This window comes from Notamacropus eugenii, chromosome 4, assembly GCF_028372415.1.
Source record: "Notamacropus eugenii isolate mMacEug1 chromosome 4, mMacEug1.pri_v2, whole genome shotgun sequence".
NCBI lineage: Eukaryota > Metazoa > Chordata > Mammalia > Diprotodontia > Macropodidae > Notamacropus > Notamacropus eugenii.
Window position 1 is genome coordinate 69,127,185 of NC_092875.1, and position 25,832 is coordinate 69,153,016.

A 25,832-nucleotide genomic window follows, 5' to 3' on the forward strand; every position below is an offset into this window, starting at 1 on the left:
ACCATGACATCAGAAAGGTGATGCCATTATATGCAAGTAAATTGGATTTAAATGAGGCATGGCTGTAAAGTCACCAGCTTCACTTTCTCCTCCCAGAGCCATCTGGGTCCAGTGGCAAGATATGGATCAGGATGACTGGAGATGACCCAGGACGCAGTGGGGCACCTTGACACTGGGCCTAGAATCAGAAAAATTTAAGTTCAAATTTGTTCTCAGGAGAAGGTATATTGGAGATGGCTACAAACTAATGAGCTTTTAAAGGTCAGAAGAGCGAACTATCAGAGGTCTAGGAATTGAAGTCCATACTAGAGTTTTTAGGCAACCGAGGCCAGTGAGGAACAAAACACCAAGTGAACTGTTTGATCCGGTGGAGCAGCAGAGCACCATATTCTGATGCATCTAGGGAGAAGACTCATCCATTGATATACTATATTCAGAAGTGAACTTGCTGGGGGCACTGCTTTATAGAGACTGCTCTAAGTCTAAGCCAACTCTCTTCATGGACTAAGGAGGGACAGGGGACAGTGTGCCCCCAGCTGAAGGCGGGGGGATGCTTTGTACTTCTCTTTTTGCTATTTCATTTTAGTAAAGATTCCTTTCATGAACATGAGCTCTGCAATGCTTGTACTAACCCATAAAATATGCTAGAGCTTCCCTTTTCCACAGGGGAACCAGACAATGGAGTAGCACAAGCCAGTCAGGAGGACTTCTGATGCCCAGGGGTTGCTTGGCACACCAGTGATCCTTTGTGAAGTAAGCTTTAGTTGAACTCAGAGATGCCTGCAAGTGCTGAAACTAGCCTTGACCAGCTTGGAGTGAAAAGCAAACATCCTCCTTTCTGATTTATTGTATTTACAGATATCTTCTCTCTAGACCCCCACTTCCTGCCTGACTTCCCAATTTATTGTGTTTCTCCCTTAATCCTGACTTAGTCCTAAACACCCCAAAAAGTCCTAAATACTTCAAATATATATAAATATCTCACCCTTTCCCACTCCCCTTTGAACAGATGATAACATGATCTAACTGCTATCCTGTAAGCTTCTTCTCAGGCAATAAATACAGTTATAGAGTTGATGCAAAGTGAAACGTACTGTGTACAAAGTAACAGCAACATTGTACGATGATCAGCTGTGAATGATTTAGCTGTTCTCAACGATCCAAGACAACTCTGGAGGACTTAAGATGAAAAATGCTTTCCATCTCCAGAAAAAAGAATTGATAATGTCTGAATACAGATTGAAGCATACTTTTTAAATTTTCTTTATTTTTCTTGTATTTTTTTAATCTGTTTTCTTTCACAGCATGACTCATATGGAAATATTTTGTATGACTACACATGTATAACCTATATTAAATTGCTTGCCTTCTGAATGGGGGGAGGAAGGGAATTTGGAACTCAAAATTTTTTAAATGAATGCTAAAAAATTGTTTTTACATGTAATTGGGGGAAAATAAAATACCACATAAATTAAAAATTAAAATTAAAAAATAAATGCAGTCACAATCTTTGTAAACTGTGATTGGACTCTGGTTCATTCTATGTTCTCCTTTTAGACTTGGGATTTTCTTCCATTTTAGCAGTTCGTCAAGGTTTTTATTTTAACACTTTTTAAAAGTTAATTGATATTAATTGGTTAAATAATATTGGGACATTCAAGCAATGATATAAAGGAGATGCTAACTGTAACTGGTGATTTTAGGGAGAATACACTGAGATGGGGGTTCAAGCTGATAGCATTAGAAGAACCCCAGTGTCCCTCAGGGGTACCCTTCATACTATAAGGAGGAGATGTACCCGTACAACAAAACAAAAACACAGTGACAGCTGCGTCAAGTCACAATGCTCCAGAATGTGATGGGAGCCAGACTAAAACATAATTGGGAAATATTTAACAAGGTAAATAAAATTACAGTAGAACAAGGATTATGTTAATATGTGGTTTTCTAAGTCAATACACACAGGTTACACTTTTGGGGTGGGAAGGGTCTGCTTCATCAGCAAAAGTGGGAATTGGTATGAAGACCCTAGTGTCTACGGTCTTGTTCTGAGACCAAATTTGTCAGTGAGAGAGGGCTTTGGGATAAGAGCTACATAAGGGTCTACTCAGGTTCAAAAAAATAAAAAATATGGGATGAAGACATGGTAACATACAACAGTTCATGTGTAGCATATTTGGCTATTTAAATACACTCCAAGTTGTATTCAAGTCACTGGTGTGATATGACAGCAAAAAAGCAAATGCAATCTTTAACCGCTTTGAACAACATAGTCTCTAAAACAAGGGAAATAATCATTTCACTATATCCCATCCTGATCAGATTTTATCTGTAGTACTGGATTAATTTCAGGAAAGACATAGACAAATTGGAGCATGTATAAATGAGCACATTCAAGAGGGTGAGAAGAATGGAGTACAGGTTAAAGAACTATGTGTATTTATCCTGGAGGATAGAAGACTTCAGGGGACATTATAGCTGTCTTCAAGGATTTGAAGGCTGGCTTGTGGAAGAGGAATTAGCCTCTCTCTGCTTGGTCCTAGAGGTCAGGACCAAAGGCAATAAAACTGTCCAGAAGTAAAATAGGCTCCATTGGAAGGTACTAAATACTCATTGTTGGAGCCCAGATGGTTACTTAGCTGAGTTGGTTTGGTTGGTTTTTGCAACAGTACAGTTATGCCTTCCACACTGAGACTTTCTCCATCTCTATTTTTATTGAGGGTCGGCATAAGAAATTAAATGGAAATTTGCGGGGAGTTTTGTGATAGTAGTAAATAACACAGAGTCTATTACCAAATCCTTAACTCTGATTTTACAATAAGGTACTGCAAACACCCCATAAAAGAAAAAGAAAAAATTTAGATGTCTCTGGTATGAAGGGAGGGCCAAACAATTTTACGTGCATTTTCCAGATCACAGTATGGGGGAAAGGGGCGAACCATGCCCCTGACCCCTGTGATGTGGAAGGGATAACTGTAAAGGGAGGTCTTGGTTACATCTCAGGCCAATCTTTTGTTCTCTGCCTGAGATAAACATAACCTTAGGGTCGGATGAGATCTCTGAGGTCATCTAGTCCAAGCGTACTAGAACAGAAATCTCTGAAAAGTGCTCATCCGTTCTCCAGCTGAAGGTCTGTCTTCTTTAGAACGTGAGCTCCCTGAGGCCAAGGACTTCGTTTTTGCCCTTTTCCGTATGCCCAGTGTTTAGCACGGTGTCTGGCATATAGCAGAAGCTAAGGTTAATTGCTAATGATGCTAATGACCTCCAGCGGTGGGAGTGCACTAACAGCCTAAGGAAGCCAATCCTTTTTCTTTTGGACAGCTCTATTGGGTAGGAAACTTTTCCTTAAACTAGGTTTACACCGATCTTCCAGTAGCGGCGGCTCGGGCGGAGCTGCGCCAATCTCCCTCGGCCAGCCTCGCCGCCTGCTTCTGTTCCCTGGGGCGGACCGCCGCGGCGGGGCTCCAGGCCAGCTGTGGACAGCTGACGCCGTCTCGTATCGAGTTTCTGCTCTCGACCTGCTCCCGCTCCGTCGCTTCTTCCCCCTTTCCCCGGGGAGCGGCTCTCCTTCTGTCGATTGTCCGGCGGCCAGCCCCCTGGCTCACAATCACGCGCTTCTGCGGCTGGTTGCCTCCGTACGTAATGGGGGCAGCGCCCCAACAACAGAACCGTTGTTCTCCAGAAGGCTGAGAACCCGGCCCGAAGCTCTCTTTCTCTCTGTGTCTCGGGTGTTCGGGGTCGGTCCACCTAGAGGGAGGGATTGAGCTAAGATGCTGCGGCTTACAGCCTGGCTCCTGCCTAAGTGGAAGAGGATGGAGACGGGCTTTGGTGGTTGTGGGCACCAAAGATGTGGGGGAGGGCAATCACCTGGAGGGTGGGGGGAAGTAGCCTTGGTACCCTAGCGACAGGACTCCTAGCTCCTAGCAACCCAGGGCTAGCCTTTAGCAATCAAGAACTCGCACCTTAGCAACCAAACTCCCAGCTTCTGGAAACACGGCCTCCTGCTATAGGGTCTGGATTCTCCTGCCCAGGCTCTGGCCAGACCCAAAGTAACATCTGGCAGTAGAGAAAACGCTCAGCCATGAGAGGGGTGTATGACCGAAGGAGAGGAAAAGAGGGGTGGGGGGGAGGAGAGAAAAATCTGTGCCCCGCTGTCTTCTGGGAAGACAGCTCCCATCTAAAGCCACCTGGGGACCCTGCGATCTCCTCTTCCCATCCCTCCATAAACATTTGTCGCGCACGGCATGATGGGAATTGTAGTCTTTTCTTAGTCTCCCTCACGCCACACCCCCATCACATCAGTGCCCCGCCTCCCGTGGCGGAGCAGAGCACGCCGGGAATTGGAATGGTTGAGGGCGGGATAGAGGCAGGCGCGCAGGCTGCTGGGAGTTGTAGGCGGAGCGGGGGCGGTGTGGATGCGCACGCAGCCGCGGCAGGCGGAAGTGGGTCGCTAAGGAGGCGGAGAAGCCGCCCGCCCGCCCGCCCGCCCCGGGAGCTCCGCCGCCGCTGCCTCCGCCTCTGCCGCCTCCGCCGCCTCTCACCACCTCTGACAGGTCCCGCGGCCTCTGGGCGGGGAGCGAGCGAGCGGGCGGGCGGGGCCCGGGCCGGGCCGGGAGCGGGGAGAGGGCCGCCCCGCGCCCCGGGGCTGCAGGATGAAGGGGCCGAGCCCGAGCCTGGGGCGCCGGGCCCAGGAGGCGGCACCATGACCGGGGAGAAGAAGAAAAAGAAGCGGCTCAACCGCAGCGTGCTGCTGGCCAAGAAGATCATCACCAAGGACGGAGGCGCCGTGAGTGCCGGGCCGGCCCCCGCTGCTCCCTGGCAGGCCCCTGGGGAACCCCCAGACCCAACCAGGCCCCTGGGCCCCCTCCCTGTCAGGCCCCCGGGGTGCCCTCCTCCCAGTCTGGGCCCTGCCAGGCCCCCGAGGTGCCCCCAGACCTAGCCAGACACCTGGGCCCCCTCCCTGTCAGGCCCCCGGGGTGCCCTCCTCCCAGTCTGGGCCCTGCCAGGCCCCCAAGGTGCCCCCAGACCTAGCCAGACACCTGGGCCCCCTCCCTGCCAGGCCCCCGGGGAACCCCCCCAGACCCAGCCAGGCCCCTGGGCCCCCTCCCTGCCAGGCCCCTGGGGTGCCCTCCTCCCAGTCTGGGCCCTGCCAGGCCCCCGAGGTGCCCCCAGACCCAGCCAGGCCCCTGGGCCCCCTCCCTGCCAGGCCCCTGGGGTGCCCTCCTCCCAGTCTGGGCCGTGCCAGGCCCCCAAGGTGCCCCCAGACCTAGCCAGACACCTGGGCCCCCTCCCTGCCAGGCCCCCGGGGAACACCCCAGACCCAGCCAGGCCCCTGGGCCCCCTCCCTGCCAGGCCCCTGGGGTGCCCTCCTCCCAGTCTGGGCCGTGCCAGGCCCCCAAGGTGCCCCCAGACCTAGCCAGACACCTGGGTCCCCTCCCTACCAGGCCCCAAGGGTGCCCTCCTCCCAGCCCAGACCCTGCCAGGACCCCAGGTACCCCCAGACCTAGCCAGACACCTAGGCCCCTTCCCTGCCAGGCCTCTGAGGTGCCCTCCTCCTATCCTGGGCCCTGCCAGCTTCCTGGAGTATCCCTTGGGCCCCTTCTCTTTCAGGCCCCTGGGTCCCCTCCCTATCAGGCCTCCTGGGGTGGCACCAGGTCCTGCAAAGCCCCTGGGTGCCCTCACTACCTCCTAGTATATTCACCTCTCAGCCCAGGCCCAGCCCCCTGGGGTGGGCCCTACACAGTCTAGGCCCAACCCCTACCATTCCCTCACCAGCTCCTAGTGTTCCACCCAGCCCCCTCCCCAGGGTCCCCTCTTCCAAAGTGGGCCTTGTTAGGCCCCTGATATGCCCCAGTCCAAGCCAAGCTCAGCTAATGCCTTCTCCTCCCTAGCCCTGCCAGGCCTCTGGACTCCCCCCAGCCTGTCTCCATAGCTCTCTACCCATTCATCTAATGTCCCCCTTCATCTCCTACCCCTCCATGGCTCCCCATTCTTTCAGCTGGCCTACTAGACCTCGGCTTCATCTCCCCCATAGGCTCTGGTCTTAATCTTGGCCCAGCCCCACTCTTCCATTGCTCTCCATCAGCCCTTACAAAGGCTTCCATCGTTTATCTCTAATATAGTCAGCCAGCATTAATTAAACACCTGCTGTCTGCCAGGCACTGTCTGAACACTGGAGACACCAAGAAGGGCAAAAAATAATTCCTCTCAGCCCTAGTTTCAGTGTCAAGCAGTTATCCACCCAATCTTCTTCAGCCCCCAGCACCCCCTAGATCTAGGTTGGTACCCTATTTAGTGCAAGCCAGGATCTAGCCTTCTTCTGTCTCAATAATTTCTCAGCCCCAGCCCCAGTCTTGGGCGGTGGCTTCTTAGTCACAGGCCATTTCCCCAGTCCTGGCCTTTCTTCTGGGCATTGGCCGTCCCAATGCTTGCTGCTCCCCTGCTAGACTTTTTAGACCTCATTGTTCCCATTCCTTCTCCATACACTACCAACTCTTATCCCCAGTCACTCTTTACTTTTTCCATCTACACACACCTAGTATGTCCACCCCCTACTCCTTCCCATAGCATTCTTCTAAACCCACTTCCTCCCTGTTTTCCCATGTTGTCCGCACTGTCTTACACACACACGCAGTTATATACCATTATTCCCCTGCCACTCTCTCTCTACTACCTCCATCCCACTTCCACTCTCACCTCCTCCTGCCACACATAAACATCTCATTTTTGCTCCTTCTTTTCCTTATACCCATCTCCATTTCCTATGCCTTGTTCCCCTTTCCTGCTCTTATTCCCTTTCATCTGTCATACAAATTGCCTCATCCAAACTACCTTTCCTCTCTCTATCCACCTCCCCATTCCTCTTGCTTTTACCTTCTTAAACAAAGCTTTCCCTCTTGTCCTTTCTCTTCTCCCTTCTACCTTTGGCCTCTTTTCCCTTTTCTCTGATTTCTCCCTAATTTCTTGCCCTTCCAACCCTGGCTCCTAGCAGCTACCACTCCTTCCCACACTTATGGAGAAGGGCAGTGAGGTATGTTGGAGATGGGATTGAAGTTAGAACAACCAGATTTTCTGGTACTGGCTCTGCCGCTGACTTATATGACCTTGTACTCTTGGATAAAGCTTTTCAGTCACTCAAAGAAATTCTTGTGCCCTGCCACCCACACCTACTAACTCCTCATCTTTATTCTTTTGCTTCCTGATTGACCATATGCTTCTATTCAGTAAAACTATCTGATTCTAATGGTTCTGTCATGAATTTCAGCAAACCATACTTCAATCACTCTTGGCTTGTCTCTTTCTGTTTTCAGTCTCTCTTGGTGTCTTTCCTCCAACCCGCCTACCTCAAGATACTTGAAATATGGCTACAGCTATTCCCACTCCCAGCCCCATGCTTTGGCCAGGTTAGGGAACCATCTATAAGCGGTGTGGGCCCAAGGCCACCTCCCTTGATGGGCCTGTGTCCTAAAGGCATCCATGTAAGAGGCTGGACAGATGTAGAAAGAAAATCTAAATTCTGTATTCTATAAGTATCACAGGCTTGACGCACACTTCAAAGTACAGCTCAGAGTTGTAATTTACTTTAACCATTTGGTTTTGTTAAAGTTCAGTATCTTATATTAAATGGATATATTCAGCCTGAGCCTTCTCCCATGTCCTGTCCTGAGTCGCCAATCAATGCAACGCCTCAAAGGTCCTGAGATTGTCCTTGGTGTTTGTTTTCAATTTAATTTCACTTGACTCTCTCTACTATAAAGTGGAGATCTGGGAATTGCTTTCCAGCATCCTTTGGGGACTGAAACTAGCAGTCATTTTCCTGGAGGAAAAGCAATGAATGGAGCCAAGAAACCTAGTACTTGACTCTGTCACCATGGGAGAGAAATGAAATTTTGTGATATGATGTTTAGGTCACTTGAGAGCATGGGGTCTCTGGATAGGCCAAGGTGGGGCTAAAATTCTTTGTTATCAAGTTGTCTGGTTGAGAGATTGGAGATATCTCCATCTTTCTTTCTAATTGCCTTCATTTCAGTGTTGGAATTCCCATTGCCAGAGTCTTCAGTATCAAGAATCCTAAGTCTTGGGGGTCAGCTTCAGTGGTTCCACACTCTAAGCAAGGGTCAACACTATCCAGTGACATGTTCTTGTATGTTCCAAGACAGAAATATGCATCATAATTTTTTCCTGCCATATGGGACCAAGACTGTGAAGAGGACAGTACCTATTGAAATCTCAGTGGTGGGGTGATTAAGTTCATCAGATCCAACAAACTCCAGGCTAATGCATAATTCCTCTCAACAATGTCCTAACTGCTTGTCTGGCTTTTGTAAATACCTTCACTTGATGGCACACTCACAACCTCACAAAACAGCCCATTCCATTTTTGTGCTGCTCTGAGTGTTAGAAAAGTTTTTCCTTTGTATTTACTTTAAATCTACTTCCCAGGAACTTTCCTCCCCATTTCTCTTTGTTCTACCTTATGGGGCTGCACAAAACAAATCTTTCCCTCTGCCCATGATAGCTTTTTAGATCTTTGGAGATAATGATTATGTCCCTTTCCCAAAATCTTCTCTTCTCTAACCTAACCATCCCCACTTATTTCAACTGTCCCTCATATAACAAGATTTTGAGTCCCTTCCTCTCATTCCAGTGCCACCTTCTGAATATGTTAGTTTGTCAGTGTACATCCTATAAACATGTCCTAAGAACTGGACACAGTACACCTTATGTGGTCTGACCAGGACAGAAGACAATAGGATTCTGATCCTATATTTCTCATTGAGTAAGGTCAAGTTGACTTTTTCAGAAACACATCACACATTGTGTTGTTCAATTATGTTGAACTTGAAGACAAAAAAATCTTAGGTCTTTTCCGTATGAACATTTACCCAATCATAAATATTCCTCTCTGATCCTATGCTTGTGCAGTTGAAGTTTTGATGCTTATCTACAAAACATCTCAATTAAATTTTATTTTGTTTGATTTGACCATTGTTCCAGTCTGTTGGGATTTTTTTTTCTTGGAGCAGAATCTGTTGCCCAATAATTTCTTAGTCTTTCTGGTTTTCCTTCCTTCCATATCGTTGCATGGTACACTTTGTAACCTTGATGGGCTTTTCTCAAGGAGTTTGAGTTTCTATTTCACTGGTTCTGTTTTTTAAGATTGTTGACCTATGATTTCACCCCGCCTTAGGCTTTTAAGACATGTATATCCCTTCTAAGTGAATGTTTGGAGAGGAACAAGGCCAGTATGGTGTCAGATAAAGGACTAGATGATGAAGAATCAGTTTTTTTTTCTGAATTGGTGGTCCATATGCCTCATGATAACTCAGCCTTGCAGAGAAATCTTTATTTACTTGCCTAGGGCTGGAAATTCTTTTATTCTGGATAGAAGGGGAAGGAACAGAAGTATTGCACATTCTGGTTGAATAAAAAAAGTACTGAGTTGAGTCAAGAGGTCTAGTCCCCAGTCCCAGCTCTATTACTGTCTTATGGCTTGGAGCGAGGGTTTTTCCCACTCTAGGCCCATTTTCTTGTCTATAAAGTGAAGGGGTTGGATTCAATAATACCTCAGAGGACCTTTCCAGTTCAGACATTCTCTAAGTATCTCATGTCAGTCATTTCAGAAGTTCTTTTGTTTTTTTTAGCCTTATTGCTGGGTGCTGTGTGGAACATAGATTGGGCTCTATGGCCTCTGAATTGAACAACCCTGAGATTCTGTGGAAGTAGAAGGGATGGGTCCCCAGCCCTGAATAAGCATCTGCTCTAACTGAGGTCTCAGAAATTATGCTGAGGAATAAAATAGTTAGAAAGCAGTACAAAGTAATATATGAGTAAATGCTAAATTAATGACGAAGAGTAGTGTGCACTGCTAGATATGGTAGCAATGTCAGTTGGTTTGACTTAATTATTTTCTTGTTAGAAGAGGACACTGACTAGGATCTCCCAGAAGTGACTGGTTTAAATGCAACCAGAAGAATAATTGTTAAGGTTGTTGGGGAGACCTCCAGGGGACTGTTAGTTCTTTAGGGTCACATCAGTAGCATTAGCTGTTGAGAGAAAGTTGTTTTGATCATAGTATTCAACTGAAGGTAAAACAGGCTTCCTTATTTACTCTGGAAACAAGTCAGTCTTAGAGAAGAGCGTTGGAAGAGCTGTCTTCGTAAAAATGGTCCAAGCTGTTAGTTCCCTGGCTCGTTTCTCACTGGAAACTGAAGTTTAGGATGAGGCAGACCATTTCTGACTCTCCAGAATCACTAAGGGCCCTAACGGGTCGGTTTCTTCAGAGCAAACAATCATCCACAAAAACAAATTACCGAATAAATGTATGAAGTAAGGAGTACGTGCTTCTACAAAGCCATAAACATCATGCCCTGTATTTTAACAGAGGAGAACCAAGCAGTTTAATGAATAAAGCACACCTTTGTTGTGTCTCCCCTTTGGAATCACTCTGAAACTGTTACCTTGGCTGTGTTATCTTTTTTCTATGTAGTCCTCATCTGTGTCTATTAGAGGATCTTTTTCTAAGTCAAGATTACCCAGGAGGTGGAGCCCCAGCGCAGACACTGATGACCCCTTTTTGGTTTTCATTATTTGGAGAGTAGGAAGCTACCAAGTTTAGAGGAAACACTGCATCTGTCATGGAGGACCTTGTTGCCTAGTAGTTACTTGTGATTCTTCAAAAATCATCTTGGAACTGCCCCTTTCATGAAGCCTTGACTTCTTATCTCCCTCGCTCAAAATGATCCCTCCCTCAAATTTTGCAATAAAACTTTGGGTCTCTGTGTCCTCATCTGTAGGGTGGATAGATGGTCTTTAAAGTCCCTGCCAAGTCTCAATCTGCTCCTTTGCATCCTGTTGTATTCTTCCATTTTGTGTGTGTACATATTGTACACCCTGCTATTAGTAAGTTCACAGAGGGAAAGTGGGGATTAGATTGTCTCCAGTCTTTCTCTCACCAGCTCACTCAGCATAGGGCCTCAAATGTAGTAGGCCCTTAATCAAGTTTAATTGAAAGGTTGGAAAAATTTTATCAAATGAGGGAGCAAGTATCTCAAAAGTTCCCATCTTACTTGGTAGCTGTTTAAACAGTAACAGAGGAAAACTTGGGTACAAGCCAGACTAATTAGATAGAAAAACAAGAGTTGAGAAGCCAGAGATTGATTAGAGTGTTACAGTGTCCCTTAAGAAACTGCTTTGAGGGAAATAGATGGGCATAGCTGATCTGGGGGGGTTTAGGTGTTCTAGCCCTTTTCCCACTCCTTTTTAAAATGAACTCCTGGAAAAAAGTCTGAGAGAGACAGAAGAGTCAAACTGGCAACCGACAGAATTATAGAATGTTAGAGCTAACAAGAACCTGAAAGGAGGCCTAGTTTAGCCACCTCATTTTCTAGAGAAGCAAACCAAGAGATCACAGGCTCAACCAATAAATGAACCCAGATGGACTGGAATCCAGGGCTCACTCCACTCTACTACACTCAAAGAATAGTTAAAAATCTAGAGATGGATGTTGTCCAACAAGGTTTTGCCATGCCTGTTGTAAATGTATTTTAATGAGGGCTGATAAAACAGGCTTGACCACTCCACTTAAAATGTAGATGAGTTCATGGGCACTGAATCTGTGTACTGCAGTTCAGTCCCCTCTCTGCCACTCATCTCAACTGGAGAGATGGCTCTGGCCACAGTGTCCTGCTTCTGACCTGGAGCTGGCATTTGTGTTTTGCCTGGAAAAAAGATCTTGACTTTTAATTTTTGTTCTTTTTCTCCTTCCCTGGACTGGTTGGGGAAGAACAAGAAGTAGATTACCCAGGGTTGGCTGGAGCAAAACTACTTGAAGAGCCTTGACCCCGTGTGGTAGCCCCAAGGATCAAGCTGCCTCTCATTTTGGGGGGGTCTCAACTCTCCAATCCAAGAGGCCTTTCAGGGAAAGAATGAAGCTATTTGAGGTCCACCAGGGTATCAGACTGGAGGGGTGGGGGCTGGACAAAGCTTAATGGCCTTGTGCCAACTTTTGGTCTTTGATGAACTCATTGGTTTTTGGCTATTCCTAAATCAAACATCAGGCCTTTCTTGTTCTGAGGCCCACTCTACTACCTTTTCTAAGTTCAGGATACTGGCCAAGAACAAGGATTTCCATTTTAAACTGGCCCTGGTATTCCCTAGTTTGAATCTGATATTTCTAAAACTGCTTGGCCTGTGTATTCTTGGCCCAGTTGTACCCTCATGATTGGAGTAATATTTGAATCCGTAAATTGGGTGGTATCTTAGCCTTCCCACCTTCAGAGGACATCCAGATCATCTGTTTAGGCGCCAGCTATGATAGCCAAGGCTAGCTGCACCCAGGATTCTAGCCAATAAAAACTGAGTTTGTGTGCTACCGCTAAAAGAATGGGTCTTCATGCCTGATCCAGGGGTCCTGGCTGTGCCAGCCACCGCAGTTGCACTGAAGGTCACATAGATTCCTCAGGGTTCTGGAGTCTTTGAACCTGTGACCTTATTGATAGAGCTTGGCTGAACTTTTGGGGCCTTGGAACCAGAGGGGTAGTGGCCTGGGAGATGTTTACCCTTGGCTTTTCAGAGCAAACAAAGGCCTTCCAAGTTCTTGATTTAGTGAGAGCTGTTTAATCACTCCTTTTCTTCCCTTCCCCCAGGCAGAGTCCTTTGTTCCCTACCCTTCATCCACTTACCAGCCAGCCATGTTGTTTTTCAGAGACAGGGGATTGGTGAGCCTAGTGTGTACCATGCTGTGGTGGTGATCTTCCTTGAGTTCTTTGCCTGGGGCCTGCTCACAACCCCCATGTTAACGGTGAGTATTGATTACCCCCTTTTGGCCCCAGGACCTGGAGGGTAAAGATAGCTTGGCTGAGGAGTGGATTCCCAGGAGAAACTGGAAAAACTCCCATAACTAAATAGTGGAGTAGATTGTCCAGAGCTCAGGCTGTTGCTGTCACTTCTCTCTGGAGGAAGCACCCACCTTTGGACACTAATAAAATGGGGGTCTACTGTCTCTGAAAAGATGGCGATTTCCCTAAACTAATGAAGCCAGAAATGGACCCCAGTCTAGTAGCCTGGTAGAAAGGAGAGTGTTGCCATTTTGTCAGTGATGAACTGAGTAGTCAGAGTAGATAGACGTGGCCAGGCTCCCCTCACCTCCTGTCCAGCCATGCAGATCCCTGCTCCCTAGGGAGTGGAACATTGTGTCTTTGTTACCTAGGCTAGGACAAGCTGTAAGAACACCATCCCCTCAGGAAACCAGAGAAGTGTAGGCAGAATGGAATGAACCAGCCTGAGATTGGGGCCCTGGTCTAACCAAGAGGATGTAACAAATCCTCCCAGCTACCTCAGTCTTAAGGAACACAGTGAAGGCTGCACTTGCCACATACTAGGGACTGGATCAGGTCTGGAGGCCCATCTCATTCCTTTGCTTTATTTGATTCCTTATGGGTACAAGCCTTATCTCCTTGACCAGATTATGAAAGTCAGGGCCTATGTTATTTCTTGATGGCTCTGTGCCTGTAACTTCTTAGGGCTGAGCCTCAGTTTTCTCATCTGTAAAATGGAGGGAATAAAACTTATGTTTATTCCCTCTTAAATGTGTTATAAGGATAACATAACCCTTCCAATAGGGTGGAACTAGCCCTAGATTTACTCTTGTGATTTTATGATTTATGAAAAGTGCTTTATCCCTCTAAATTTCTATAAATGTGGCAGCTGCTTTTACTTTGAAGGACCAAATTATTCAAATCTTAATATTGTCAACTTTTTTCTAAAACACCCCTTTCCTCACCTGCCCCCAGCCTGTGGACCTGCTTCAGCCTTGTTCTGAAGAAAGGAGCCCCTGATCCCTCCTTCCTCCTTCCCTCCCACCACTGGACACCAGCCCCAGCCCTGCAGTCTCTGTGCTTGACCCCCACTGGAGTGCAAAACAGCTTTGACCCCATTCAGCCTAGGGTGCCTTGGCTTGGGTTTGTCTCCTATTGAAAGAACAACAATGAAAAGCATGGCTGGCATACCATGTATAGAGGGGTTACTTTAATGAAGAGATTCCAAAATCTAAGATCTGGGGCTCTGTTTTAAGGGGGGCATGGGAGTTGGGAAGAAGAGGGCCAGGATCTCAGCCAGAAACCCCAAGAAACAGAAAGAGAGAGAGAAGCTTGGTTTCTACACTTCTTTTGGAAACTGCCTGTGAACGTGGCATGGTTTAATGGGCCAGTCTCCCGGCTCCGATGTCCGTTTTCTAGGAAATTGCCTTTTTACAAGCTACAGCAGCACTCAGAAACCTATTTTCTGGGTACAATGCAGGAATGTTAGACAGTCTAGAGGAAAATGGATAAAAAGCAGGACATGGGAAGGAACTAGCTAAGACCAAGCAAACAGGAAGAAAGGGCGAAGCGAAGAGTCGGCGCAGACCATTGACGGAGTTCTCCTGTCTACAGGGTCTAGCAACAATAGAACTGGTTTTTGTCCCAAATGCTTTCCACATGTTACGTGATTTCTCATGTCACGTGGACAGTACTATTAGTTTTCACATCCCTATTTGCCAGAGGAGCCTATGGCTTAGATATGTGAAGTGGCTTAGAGTTAGTTAGCAGTGGCAGCCTCATGGTGTTCTGGTACCATCCACAGGTGTTGCACCAGACATTCCCACAGCACACCTTCCTGATGAATGGCCTGATCCACGGAGTCAAGGTGAGGTTCATCTGGCACCTGGCATGTCCACTCTCACTTTGTGTTGGAAGCCCCTCCCCTGGCTCCCGTTACAGCCCAGGGACAGGACCTGGCAGCGACCCCAGGCCGCTCGTTCCCCTGCCTGCCAGTAGGCCATGGCCTCTGTCCAGCTCCAAGTGGACAAACGTACATTGCCACAGTAACAATGGGCCCCTTTGTGTGAGGGATTCAGGGCTCAGCGAGGGAGTCATGGGGACAGTGCTCTCTGGACAGAGCCAAGATTCAGCATATGGGGTCTGGTTTCTCTAATAATAAAAATAACTAGCATTTATGTAGCGTATTAAGGTTTGCAAAGTGTCTGACAAATATTATCTCATTTGATCAACAACAACCTTGGAAGGTAGGTGTTTATCATGATTCCCATTTTACTGGTGAGGAAACAGGCAGACAGGTGAAGTGACCCAGGATCACAAAGCTAGTAAGTATTTGAGGCAGGATTTGAATTCAGGTCTTCTTGATTCCAGGTTTGGCATTGTCTCCACAGACTACCCCCCCCACCCAAGCTTCCTTCGCAGCTCCCTTGTTCTATCGGAACCTACTGGCAGCCTAGATGTAGGTCCTCTGGTAGCCTCTGGGTAAAAAGACTCTTGAGAGATGGGACAGGAGCCCCACTGGAAGGGGCTGCTCTCTAAGTGGGGGGCTGGCAGCCTGAGAGCTGCTTTTCTGGCCAGTTCTAGAATGGGGAGTGGGGTGGAGGAGCAGCCAGGAATCTCCTCAGATGCAGCATCATCCTCATTGAAGTGTTCCTCATGGAGAAGTGATAGGGGCAGCCACTTGTGCCCTTTCCTCTCCTAATTTTTATGTAAACCACAAATACCATCAGTTCTTTCATCACTTCCAAGGAGGCCACTCCTGTGATGCAGTTTTGAACTATCAGGTACACTGTAGACGATCCCCTTGTAGCCTCATGCCAGCAGAGGTACAGAGGCCTGGAACCCATCAGACCACAGCTTTGAGGCTGTGCTCAGTCTAGAGGGCCGCTCAGTGATGAGGCCAGCAGCTGCACATACTGTAAGAGGCCTGAGCAACCACAGAGCCTGGCTTCATGTTGAAGCAAGAGCCTTAGAGAGGAGAAGGTGGTCCTGGGACATCTTCCATTGCTGGATTCCTCATTCAGCCTGGGGCCTTTGTTCTTGGCAGTCCTACCCCTTCCTAGAGAACACGGGGCAAAGCTCACTGGCATGTTCTCTCCCCTGAGTGAGTAGTGGCTGCCCCCGGAACTCCATGCTGCTTCTCCCGTGTCTTCCAGGGTCTGCTGTCTTTCCTCAGTGCCCCTCTCATTGGTGCCCTCTCAGACGTCTGGGGCAGAAAGTCATTCCTCCTCTTGACGGTGTTCTTTACCTGTGCACCCATTCCCCTGATGAAGATCAGCCCATGGTGAGTGATGGTGGCAGCTTAGCTCAAAGAGGAGAGGCCCTGGCCTGCCCTGGAGCTCTTGTCTCCTGATAGTTCCCCAACCTCTGCCAGAGGGCAGACTCCCTGAGGGTAGGGACAATGTCTCAATTATCTCTGTGTGCTCCCAGTGCAGGAAAGAGAGGAAGCACCCAGGGAAGGAGCAGGGCCGGGCTGGGATTGCTGAAGTCCGGATTTGTTTGGGATTTGCTTGGGGGAGACACAGGCTGGTTCCATGGGCCTCCTCCTGGCAGAGGGGCACAACAAGGCAACCCTTTCTCCTCAGGTGGTACTTTGCAGTCATTTCCATGTCAGGGGTCTTCGCAGTCACCTTCTCTGTCATCTTTGCCTACGTGGCTGACATCACCCAGGAGCACGAGCGGAGTACAGCATACGGCCTGGTAAGCCGGCCCCTCTCTGAAGACGAAGGCCTCCACTTCTGACTGCTTGGAGGTGCCCCCCTGCCTGGCTGTCCTGCCACCCTGCTCTGTCCACTTCAGTGCCAGGCCTAGGACTGGTGCTCTGCCATGTCTCCTCCTGGAGACCTCCAGGCCAGGATTCCTATTACCCTGTGCCCTCCGTACCTTCCTCCCCGACCCTGTTTCATCTTTCCCCTTGAATTCAGTGGCCATCTTTGCAGAACAACAGCCGGGGGTCTCTCTTTTCTGTCCCAAATCTATACCTGCTCACTTCCCTTTTTCTGTTATTAACACCCCCATCCTGCTAGTCAACTGGGCTCAGAGGCCGGCATTCACTACTCTAACAGGAAGTTACATGGAAAGTCCTTCATTCTTCCTCCCCAGGCCCCTCCTGCACCCTGCAGCAGGCAAAGCTCATGCACTTTATACCTGCACAGCTGCCATAGCTTCCTCCTCGGCCACCTGACCTTCATCCTCCTCTCTGGTAGTCTGTCCTCACAGCCTGCCTGATTCATCTTTCTCATGCATACCTCCCATCTTGTCCATGCTCCTGCTCTAACATCTACAAGGGCTTTTCCCGGCCCCCCAGACCTACTGAGCCTAGCATTTGAGGTCCTCCACAGCACCTCTCCCTTCAGTCTTCCGTGGTCACCTCTCGGTGCAGGGCCTCCTCACCTCTTTCTTGGGTTATTGCACAAGCTTCTGAATTGGCCCTCCTGACTCAAGGCTTTTCTTTCTCCAATCCGTGCCAGACTGACACTCCTACGTGCAGGCAGGATCCTGGCACTCCCCTGCTCCTGAAGTTCCATTGGCTCCCTCTTTCTTCTAGCATAAAGTATCTCCTCATCTCAGGTTGGCTCCAGGTCGATTTCACATTATCCTCCCTCGTAATACTCTGTCCTCCTTGTTCCTGTATGGGTATGCCATCTCCCTGGGACTGCTTCAAAGAGCTTCCCTTTTCTCCCCTCTGCCTTCAGGGTCAGCTCCAAGCAGGCTTTCCCGGCCCCTCCTCCCAGCACCTTATGCTCTTCCTGGCCTCCCCATGAGTACTTTGTATTTAGGTAAATATGGTCTTTCCCCATCAGAGCAAGCCTCCTGTGCCCTGGCACATGCTGTCCCCATTTATGTACATGTGATGGCATTGAAGCATACATAAAGCTCCGTGTGGGCGTGGATGGATGTGCAGGCTCATATGTACTCACATACATACATACTCACACATGTGTAGCCACTCTCAGGACCCAGGCCCAAGGCTACCTCTCCATAGCATTTTCTCTGGTCCCTGTAACTGTGAGTGATGTCTCCCCTGAGCCTCTCTAACCCTTGGGTGCCTCCATTCTGCTTGGTATCACAGTCCTCTCTGTTACCAGAGCCAGTACAGAACCTGAGTCTTACCCACCTCCTTGTAACACATCCCACCCTCCCCCCTCCAGCTAGTCATCCCTGTTTGTGTCTCACCCGTGGCATGAGGTCATTCATGGAACTGCCCAGGGAAGATAAAAAGAATGAAGGACTGAATGAAATGAGCACAGACCCCAAAAAGCTGACCATGCCATCCCACTGTGGACATTGGCCAAAGCTTGTCTTGGAGAGAACCTTCTGTCTCTGAAGGCTGAGCTTTACCCTGTGCCATGCAGTGCAAGCTGTACATGAGGGAGGGGCCGGCTGAGCAGTTCCTTTGTTCCTCATCTCCTCAGGTCTCCGCTACCTTCGCTGCCAGTCTGGTGACGAGCCCTGCCATTGGTGCCTATCTGTCCCGCGCCTATGGTGACACGTTGGTGGTGGTGCTGGCCTCTGGAGTGGCTCTGCTGGACATTGGCTTCATCTTATTGGCTGTGCCTGAGTCCCTGCCTGAGGAGATGCGGCCTGCGTCTTGGGGAGCTCCCATCTCCTGGGAACAGGCTGACCCCTTTGCTGTAAGTGTCCCCAGCCCTTGTCTCTCCCCTTCCTCTTCCCTCTGCTTGAAGCTGTCTGATGGACTCGGTTACTGTGGGATGACATCTTAGTGGATGATATTATACTGGGCACTGGTGGGCTAACTTGATACCCACTCCCTTGCTCCACTTCCTTAGGAGCCTTTTGGAGAACAGTCTTACTCGAGTGACTCTAATGGAAATTTCAAGGCCTGGGTTAGGCCAGGAGGCAGGAAACGCTGTTGGTTTGTTGTGGTTGGTGGTGGTGCTTTTTGCCATCCTACAAATCACGTGGCTCCATGCCTTCCTACAGGGCAGGCTTCCTTCTCTAATTCTCTCAGTCCCCATCTTATCTCACTCAGTCTCTTCGGAAAGTGGGCCAGGACTCCACCGTGCTTCTCATCTGTATCACTGTCTTCCTCTCCTACCTGCCAGAAGCCGGCCAGTACTCCAGCTTCTTCCTCTACCTACGCCAGGTGAGTGAGTCCAAGGCCAGAAGCTGGAGCCACACTCCTTGGGCAGATTCAGCCATGAGCACACCTGTGGACTCTGGGTAGCCACTGGAGGATCCTCTGGTCTACACTCTGTACTAGAAAGGGTGGGTGTAGGAGACTCACTCGCCATGCAGACAAGTAGAGAGTAGAGTGGCTTGGAGTCAGGGAGGAGAGGCCCCAGGTCTGTATATAATGGGGCTTCTTGGGAGAGGTAAAGTTAGACACTTGGGCTCTGCCACTTGGGCAGACACAGGACAAGAGGTGAGGGTGCCATCAGGACTCTTCTGGATCCATCGATGCCCCTCCATGAACACTTGAGTGACAGCCTTCCCATCCAAGAACACGCTCAGCAGCTGCTGGACTTGGCCTTCAGGAGTTAGGGAAGTGAGATGTAGGAGCCTCAGCGCCCTGTCTGTGCAGGTCTGTCCCCTGCTCTCCACCTCAGCCCCTTTTAGGGAGGAGGCATCCTTCCCAGGGAGATCAGTAGGTGGCAGGAAAGGACTAGAACCTATTACTGTCCTACATTCCAACTCTAGAACATCACACAAGCCCAGACACTGCCTTCCTTCTCTGGTCTTTGCAGGTAATTAGCTTTTCCTCAGAAACAGTGGCCGCCTTCATTGGTGTGGTGGGGATTCTGTCCATCCTGGCTCAGGTGAGGGTCCTTCCTCCTCCCTGCTTTGTCATTCTCTCTCCTGCCACCCCACCACCTCACCCTGGGCTCCCTCCCTGCCCCAGTCGAGGGCCTTCTCTTTCTGCTTTGGCAACATGTGCCCATCCCTTTGCAGACAGTGGTGCTGGGCATCCTGATGCGCTCCATAGGGAACAAGAACACCATCCTGCTTGGCCTGGGGTTCCAGATCCTGCAGCTGGCCTGGTACGGCTTTGGCTCCCAGCCTTGGTAAGAGCCAGCCAGGGCCTGCCGACCCCCTCCTCCCTGCCTTGCCCCCACCCCAGGCGGGGACCCTGGGCATATCCCAGCCTTCTCTCCCCCTCCCCCCACAGAAATGAGAGTTGTTCCCTTTGCAGCATGAGCTTCCTCTCCTTCTGGATCCCCAGAGCCCCGACTCTGTTCTTGTCAGGGCACCAGGGGGACCTGTCAATCCTGCTCTCTGGCCCTGTTGTTTGTATACAAGAGTGTTGGGGGTCCACATCAGTCCAAGATCCTGTCTCTTTCCTCCCCCCAGGATGATGTGGGCCGCAGGTGCAGTGGCAGCCATGTCCAGCATCACTTTCCCCGCCATCAGCGCCATGGTATCCCGGAATGCAGACCCTGACCAGCAAGGTAGCTCTGACCCTGCCTGGGCTGTTCCCACACTCCCCTGGCAACCCCAGTGCACACGCTAGAGGAGGTCCACCTCTTCAAAGACAGCTGTCCTCACACCTGCTCCTGATGCAGCAGTGAGGCAGGTTGGCCCAGGTCCATACTTAGCTCAGTCCAGAAGAAAAGCCTATCCCCACTGGTCATACAAGCCCTGGTACCTGGAGCATTCAGCCTTGGCAACTGAGAGGGTGACACCCATTCAAGGCATGGGGTGTCTGAAAAGGACTAGAATTTTCCTTTCCTTGCCTTCCCCCAGGTGTTGTTCAAGGGATGATCACTGGCATCCGGGGACTGTGCAACGGTCTGGGCCCGGCCCTGTATGGCTTCGTCTTCTATCTATTCCATGTGGAGCTGAATGAGATGGTGGCGGTAGAGAGCCTGGAGAAGGCCACTAAGCCCAACATGGCCAACCCTTCAGATGAGGTGAGGGACACCCCTCCCTGCCCCCACCCCCATACCCCCACCTGGGCCCTACACTTAACCCCTTTCTGTCCTTTGCCCTTCTAGCGGAGCATCATCCCGGGCCCCCCTTTCCTCTTTGGAGCGTGCTCAGTCCTGCTGTCCCTCCTAGTGGCCTTGTTCATCCCTGAGCACAATCATCTCACACTGCGGTCCGGCAGCCACAAGAAACACAGCAATGGTGCCCAGAGCCACACGCACAGCCCCCAGGCGGGGGGCTTGGATGGGAAAGAGCCCCTACTGGTGGACAGCAGTGTATGATGGGAAGGGAGAGGCAGGGAATCTCTACCTCCACCCACCCCATCCCCATCGACAGCAGTGTGCTCGATGTGGACTGGACCAGGTGTGGGAGGGGAGGTGGCCATGGACTATACCACTAATAGCTAATGAGAGGACCAAGAAGACTGAGGCCCTCAGAGCCAAACAGATAAACACAGCTACCCACAAACTCAGTCCCAATGGTGCAAAACTAGGCTTCTGTCATCCACCCAGGGCTGGAAAATAGGAAGGAGTTGGGATGACAGCATGTGAAGACAGGCTAGTGTCAAACTCACCTGCTTCTGGGGAACTGTGGACTTGGAAATGGGACCTGCCAAATCCTCATCTTGCCAGGGAATGGGAAAGTGGCCGAATCTCAGGTCCTGGCCTGCTCCCGTCCCAGGCTGTGACAACCACACAGTCATGGGAGGCACTTCTGATTCCCCCTGGGGGACCCACTCCTGGCCCACTGGGTGGGGTGGGGGGGAGGGTGGAAAGAGTGTTCTGGGGCTGGAGTACCCAGAATGGGAGAAGAACCCACCCCCACAAGCAGGAAAGGAACCCTGCTGACCCAGTGTTGGCTCTAGCCAGAACTGACCCTGCCCTGTGGTCCCCCTCTACCTTGGCACCCAACCAAATGTGCCTGTCCAGTCCAGGATACTCTCAGGCAGGGAGCACCTTGCTGACAGTATCATAGAAGGCAAAGAATTTCCCACACCTTTGTGAGGGGTCCAAATGTGACCCCAGCATTCCAAGATAGATGTCCCCCTTCATCAGGCCTGTCCAACCTGCAGTAGTCTGAGTGCCAAGTTTATCATGGTTCAGAACTGGAGGAGAGGGGGAAGGCTCAGGGATGTCTAGGTACACAAAAGGGCCAGCATCTTCTTACATGGTTGCACCCGTCTATTGGTCCTGTCCCAGATCTCCCAGCAGCTACCGTCCAAAAAGCACCAGAGCTTGTAGGTGATGGGCAATCCTGGTTGCTGGGGCCTCTTCTGGAAAGTTCTTCAGCCACTGGCCCTGCAGTCCTGAGGTCAGCTCTTGGGAGGGAAGCCTGGCCAGGAACCTGTCGACCTCCCAGTCCCCACCCCTAGAGGTCCAGGAAGGGGTAGAAGAGGAAAGGCCAAGATGTGTCTTTGCCTGCAGTCCCGAGAGAGATCATCAGTGGCCTCTGGAATACACAAGAACTAGCTCAGAAGGCCACATCAAAGGTCAGGCTGCCCATGTGAGGCTAGGAAAGCAGCCAGAAGGCGGGGGTTCTGAGAATTATCTGACATAGCAGGAGTGACCCAGGTTCAACCCCTACTGGTGACAAGAGAGTGGACTGTTTTCCCCATGTTGTTTTGACTTGACTCCTGGTGCCCCTTGCCCAGTAATTGCCCATTGATTTGGTGTGGGGAAGGGCTGCACGGGTCCCTTTCTTTGGGGAGGTCCCCAGTTCAGGGTCAACTGCCATCAGTGCTTTGACCTTGTCCTTCTCTTGTGATCTGTGGAGGTCAGTTACAGATCTGGTGCCATCAGCCTTGAAGCAGCCTGTGACTGCCAACCAGTAAGGAACTGATGGCTTCCTGGCCCCCCCCCCCCCGCCTTCTCCCATGCAGCCCCAGCATCCACTGAGCCTCCCTGGCCCTCTGTGCCTGCCTCGGGCATATTTGCCCCAGGAGGGGGTCCTAAGCTCTCCCACCATTCTCAGCCAAGGCTTTAGTTTACATACAGAGCAGTTTGAGATCCCTGGCATGCATCTCTTGTAAGGTGGAAAGGCTTTAAATGGATCTCTCACTGGCCCCTCACCATTTGTCCAAGAGCCTCCAGAAGTGAGGAGTTCTTTCAGAGGTTCCTCGTGTCTGGCAGGAGTGGTGGCCTGAGCTGCCTTGCCCTCAGCCTTCCTGTAAGTCTCCTTCATCCAGGACCTACGATGCTGGAACCAGAGCCATCCAGACGTGGAAATGAGCCCACCCTGGGGAGAGGAGGTGGGGGTGGCTTCTACATTTTGCACTTTAGTCAGCAGGGACAGGTGGACCCCAAAGTTCCATTTCTCATTCCTCTTCCCCTTGCAGCCCCAGGCCTCACTTGGGTGACCCCACAAGGGGTTTCTTTCCAACAGTCAACCCATCCTTTGGAAAGGAACATCAGAAAAGCAAAATCTCACTCATCCTTTCAAAACGGTATCACAGAAGATGACTTCAAAAAAAAATTTTTTTTTACACCTTCAAGTTAACAGACCAACTTGGGTTATCAGGCTGGGTTCCCCTAGGTAGCAGAGAGGTCTCCTGTGGTATCTTGGCATTTCCAAGAACACAGCTCTGAACAGGAACAGCTGATCCCCTCACCCCAAAAACCACAAGGCAGTGACCAGGCCCCCTCCAGCCCTACCTTTGCAGGGTCCTACCAGATTGCTCTCACTAACCTGACCTCCCCCCCAAAAAATCCCCTGAAGCATGTGACATCCCGGACCTCTGGCCTTCCCCCCAGTACCTGAAAGGCATTAGTTGCCAAGGCTGCATGAAGACCCTTGTGAGTCTGAAAGGCCTATGTGTCCTGGAAGCCATCCAGAGACCACCATTTCTACCAGTTTTCTGTTATACTTGGGGAGGGGGGTGAACCAGTTTTTTGAAAGGGCATTTTTCCCCCAAGGCAGCTTTTCTGTTCAGCCAGGCAGTGCCACTAGTGGAATGTTGGCACATTCCCCAGCTCAGCTCTCCAGCAGGGTAGCCAAGGCCAGCTGTCCCAGGGACATCCCTGTGACCACAGTGCCCCCTGGTTTGGGGCCAAAGGGAGCACCTTCTTCAAGGGCCCTGCCAGCCTCTCTGCCTAGTTCTCTTCTGGTTTAACATGCCCTCCTCAGGGAACTAGCTGGGGTATTTGAAGGAGTCCCAGTGGACCTACTGTTGCTTGAAACAATGTTGAGACCATGATGTGAGTTGGCTGTTGGCAAGTAGCAATGGCTTGTCCTGCTTAGTCCTCCCCCCTCCAGGACCCACCCACTCCCCAACTTTCCTACTGTGGCCAACCTATGTTTTCATTAAGAAGGGACCAGCCCTATACTTTGAAATTGATGACGTTAACCCTTTGGTGTGTTGCTGATTTTGTGTTTTTAGCTGATAACTCAGTTGATTTCAGATTGTGTTTAGATTCAGGTGGCTCCCTCCTGGTTATTTATTAAACAGCTGCTTTCTTCTTGCAAAGAAAAAAACCAAGTCTCTGCATTTGTGTTTCTGCCTGGTGAGATATTTGTTTAGCGTTGGCCCATCTTAACTCTTGAGGTCCCTTCCCATCTCTTGATGCTCCCGTCGTCAATGAGGCCAGCTTGGACTTTTGCCAAGTGACCCACCCAGCCCTATGTTGAAGAACACACGCAAACTTGCTTTTTTGAGTCTTAAGTCTAATGGTTTTGATGACCCAGCATCCTTGGCAGCAACTTGGTTGTCCTTCAGAGTTGGCAGGCCACCACTAGCTGTCCAAACTCCTTTGTTACCTTCCCTTCCAGGAAAGTTCCATGGGGCTCATCTCATTAGCCTTCAAAGAGATTTCCGTTAAGGAAAACAGTAGTCTTGGCTCTTGCTTTCTGCTGGTCACCAGTCATAATTTATACCCGGTGAAAGCCCCCTTCTTGTTTCTCCCAATCCACTCCCCAGCATACCTACCTACATGGAATACTGGGGTTCCAGAGATGACACAGATGTCCACTTGTATGACAAAAACCAGCTTGACAAAATTCTAGAAGAGGCTCCACAGGGAAGCCTCCTGAGGGAACCCCAGCAACAGTGTTTGGAATACCAGGCCAACAGAAGTCAGGGCACTGGGTCCTTCCAAACCCACTGCTCAACAGTCACTCAGCACCTGTAGCGGGACCAGGCTGTTGGCTCAGTCATGTGTACAGCAGTAAACTCAATCAACAGACAAGCACTATGTAAGAAGCTTGGGCTACCAAGACAAAAATGAGCCAACCCATGCTTTCAAGGGGTTCATGTTCAACCAGAAGGAACAATTAAATGTACCCATATCGACACAAATAGATATGCCTATATGTAGGTATGTTCAAAACATATCAATGGGAGACACTAGTGTCTTGGGGGATCAGGAAAGTCTCAGTATACATGGAGGTGGTGTTGGAATTGAGTCCTGAAGGAAACTAATAGGAGGAGGTGAGAATATATTCCAGAAGCAGGAGTTAGGTGCACAGTGGATAGAACACTGGCCCTGGAATCAGGAGAACCTGAGTTCAAATTGTCACTTAACCCTAATTACAAGAAAGAGAGTCCAGAGCCTAGAGATGGAGGGTCTTGAATTTATTGAGTAGGGGAATGCTGTAGTCAGACCCATGATTCAAGAATGTCACATTAGAGAGCCAAGATGGAGAAAAAGCCATGGACTTGCCTGAGCTCTCCTCAAAACCCTGCCTAACACCTTTAAATAATACCCTAAACAAATTTTGGAGTGGCAGAACCCACAAAAGGAATGAAATAATTTTCCATCCAAAGACAGCTTAGAAAGTTGGCAGGAAAGGTCTTGCACTGGGGTGAGAGTGGGGCATAGTCCAGTACAGGCTGAGTCAGCACAGACCCAGCCCCAGCAAACCAGGAGACCTTGGGAGCCACTGAATAGGCAGCAGCAGTGGCTACTTCCAGAGCTCTCAGCCCACAGACAGTAAGGGGTTGGACAACTGGTTAGAAAGAGATTACAGGTGTCTTTTTGCTGGCACTGGGGGCAGGACTCTGTTGCTTTGCCCATACTCTGATCTGAGTCACAGTCCTGGGTGGCAATCCTGAAGTGAGGAGGAGTACTAGTACCCCAGAGCTTGGGGCTGCAATGAAGTGAAGACCCTCCTTACAGTTCCAGGGCAGAAAAG

General features: G+C 49.9%; 1 protein-coding gene across 2 annotated transcripts; it reads left to right on the forward strand.

The window, feature by feature from the left end:
• The first annotated feature begins 3,179 nt into the window (after positions 1–3,179).
• LOC140499837 (hippocampus abundant transcript 1 protein-like) lies at positions 3,180–24,176 on the forward strand. Of its 2 annotated transcripts, none has more exons than XM_072601729.1 (12): positions 3,180–4,786; positions 12,707–12,802; positions 14,623–14,685; positions 15,974–16,101; positions 16,403–16,517; positions 18,233–18,451; positions 18,811–18,924; positions 19,526–19,597; positions 19,731–19,843; positions 20,130–20,227; positions 20,523–20,689; positions 20,774–24,176. In XM_072601729.1, exons 1-12 carry the CDS (start codon positions 4,082–4,084, stop codon positions 20,984–20,986), a joined length of 2,103 nt encoding a protein of 700 aa, XP_072457830.1. In that variant the 5' UTR covers positions 3,180–4,081; the 3' UTR covers positions 20,987–24,176. The 2 variants fall into 2 exon arrangements, with proteins under 2 accessions (XP_072457830.1, XP_072457831.1); XM_072601730.1 differs by lacking the exon at positions 3,180–4,786 and adding an exon at positions 8,155–11,942.
• Positions 24,177–25,832: the final 1,656 nt, after the last annotated feature.

Coding starts and splice junctions, on each gene's coding strand:
- LOC140499837 (XM_072601729.1), top strand. CDS start 4,082: ATGAGAGGGGTGTATGACCGAAGGAGAGGAAAAGAGGGGTGGGGGGGA. Junction 14,686..15,973: donor GCCTGATCCACGGAGTCAAG/GTGAGGTTCATC, acceptor CGTGTCTTCCAG/GGTCTGCTGTCTTTCCTCAG. Junction 18,925..19,525: donor TCTTCCTCTACCTACGCCAG/GTGAGTGAGTCC, acceptor TGGTCTTTGCAG/GTAATTAGCTTTTCCTCAGA.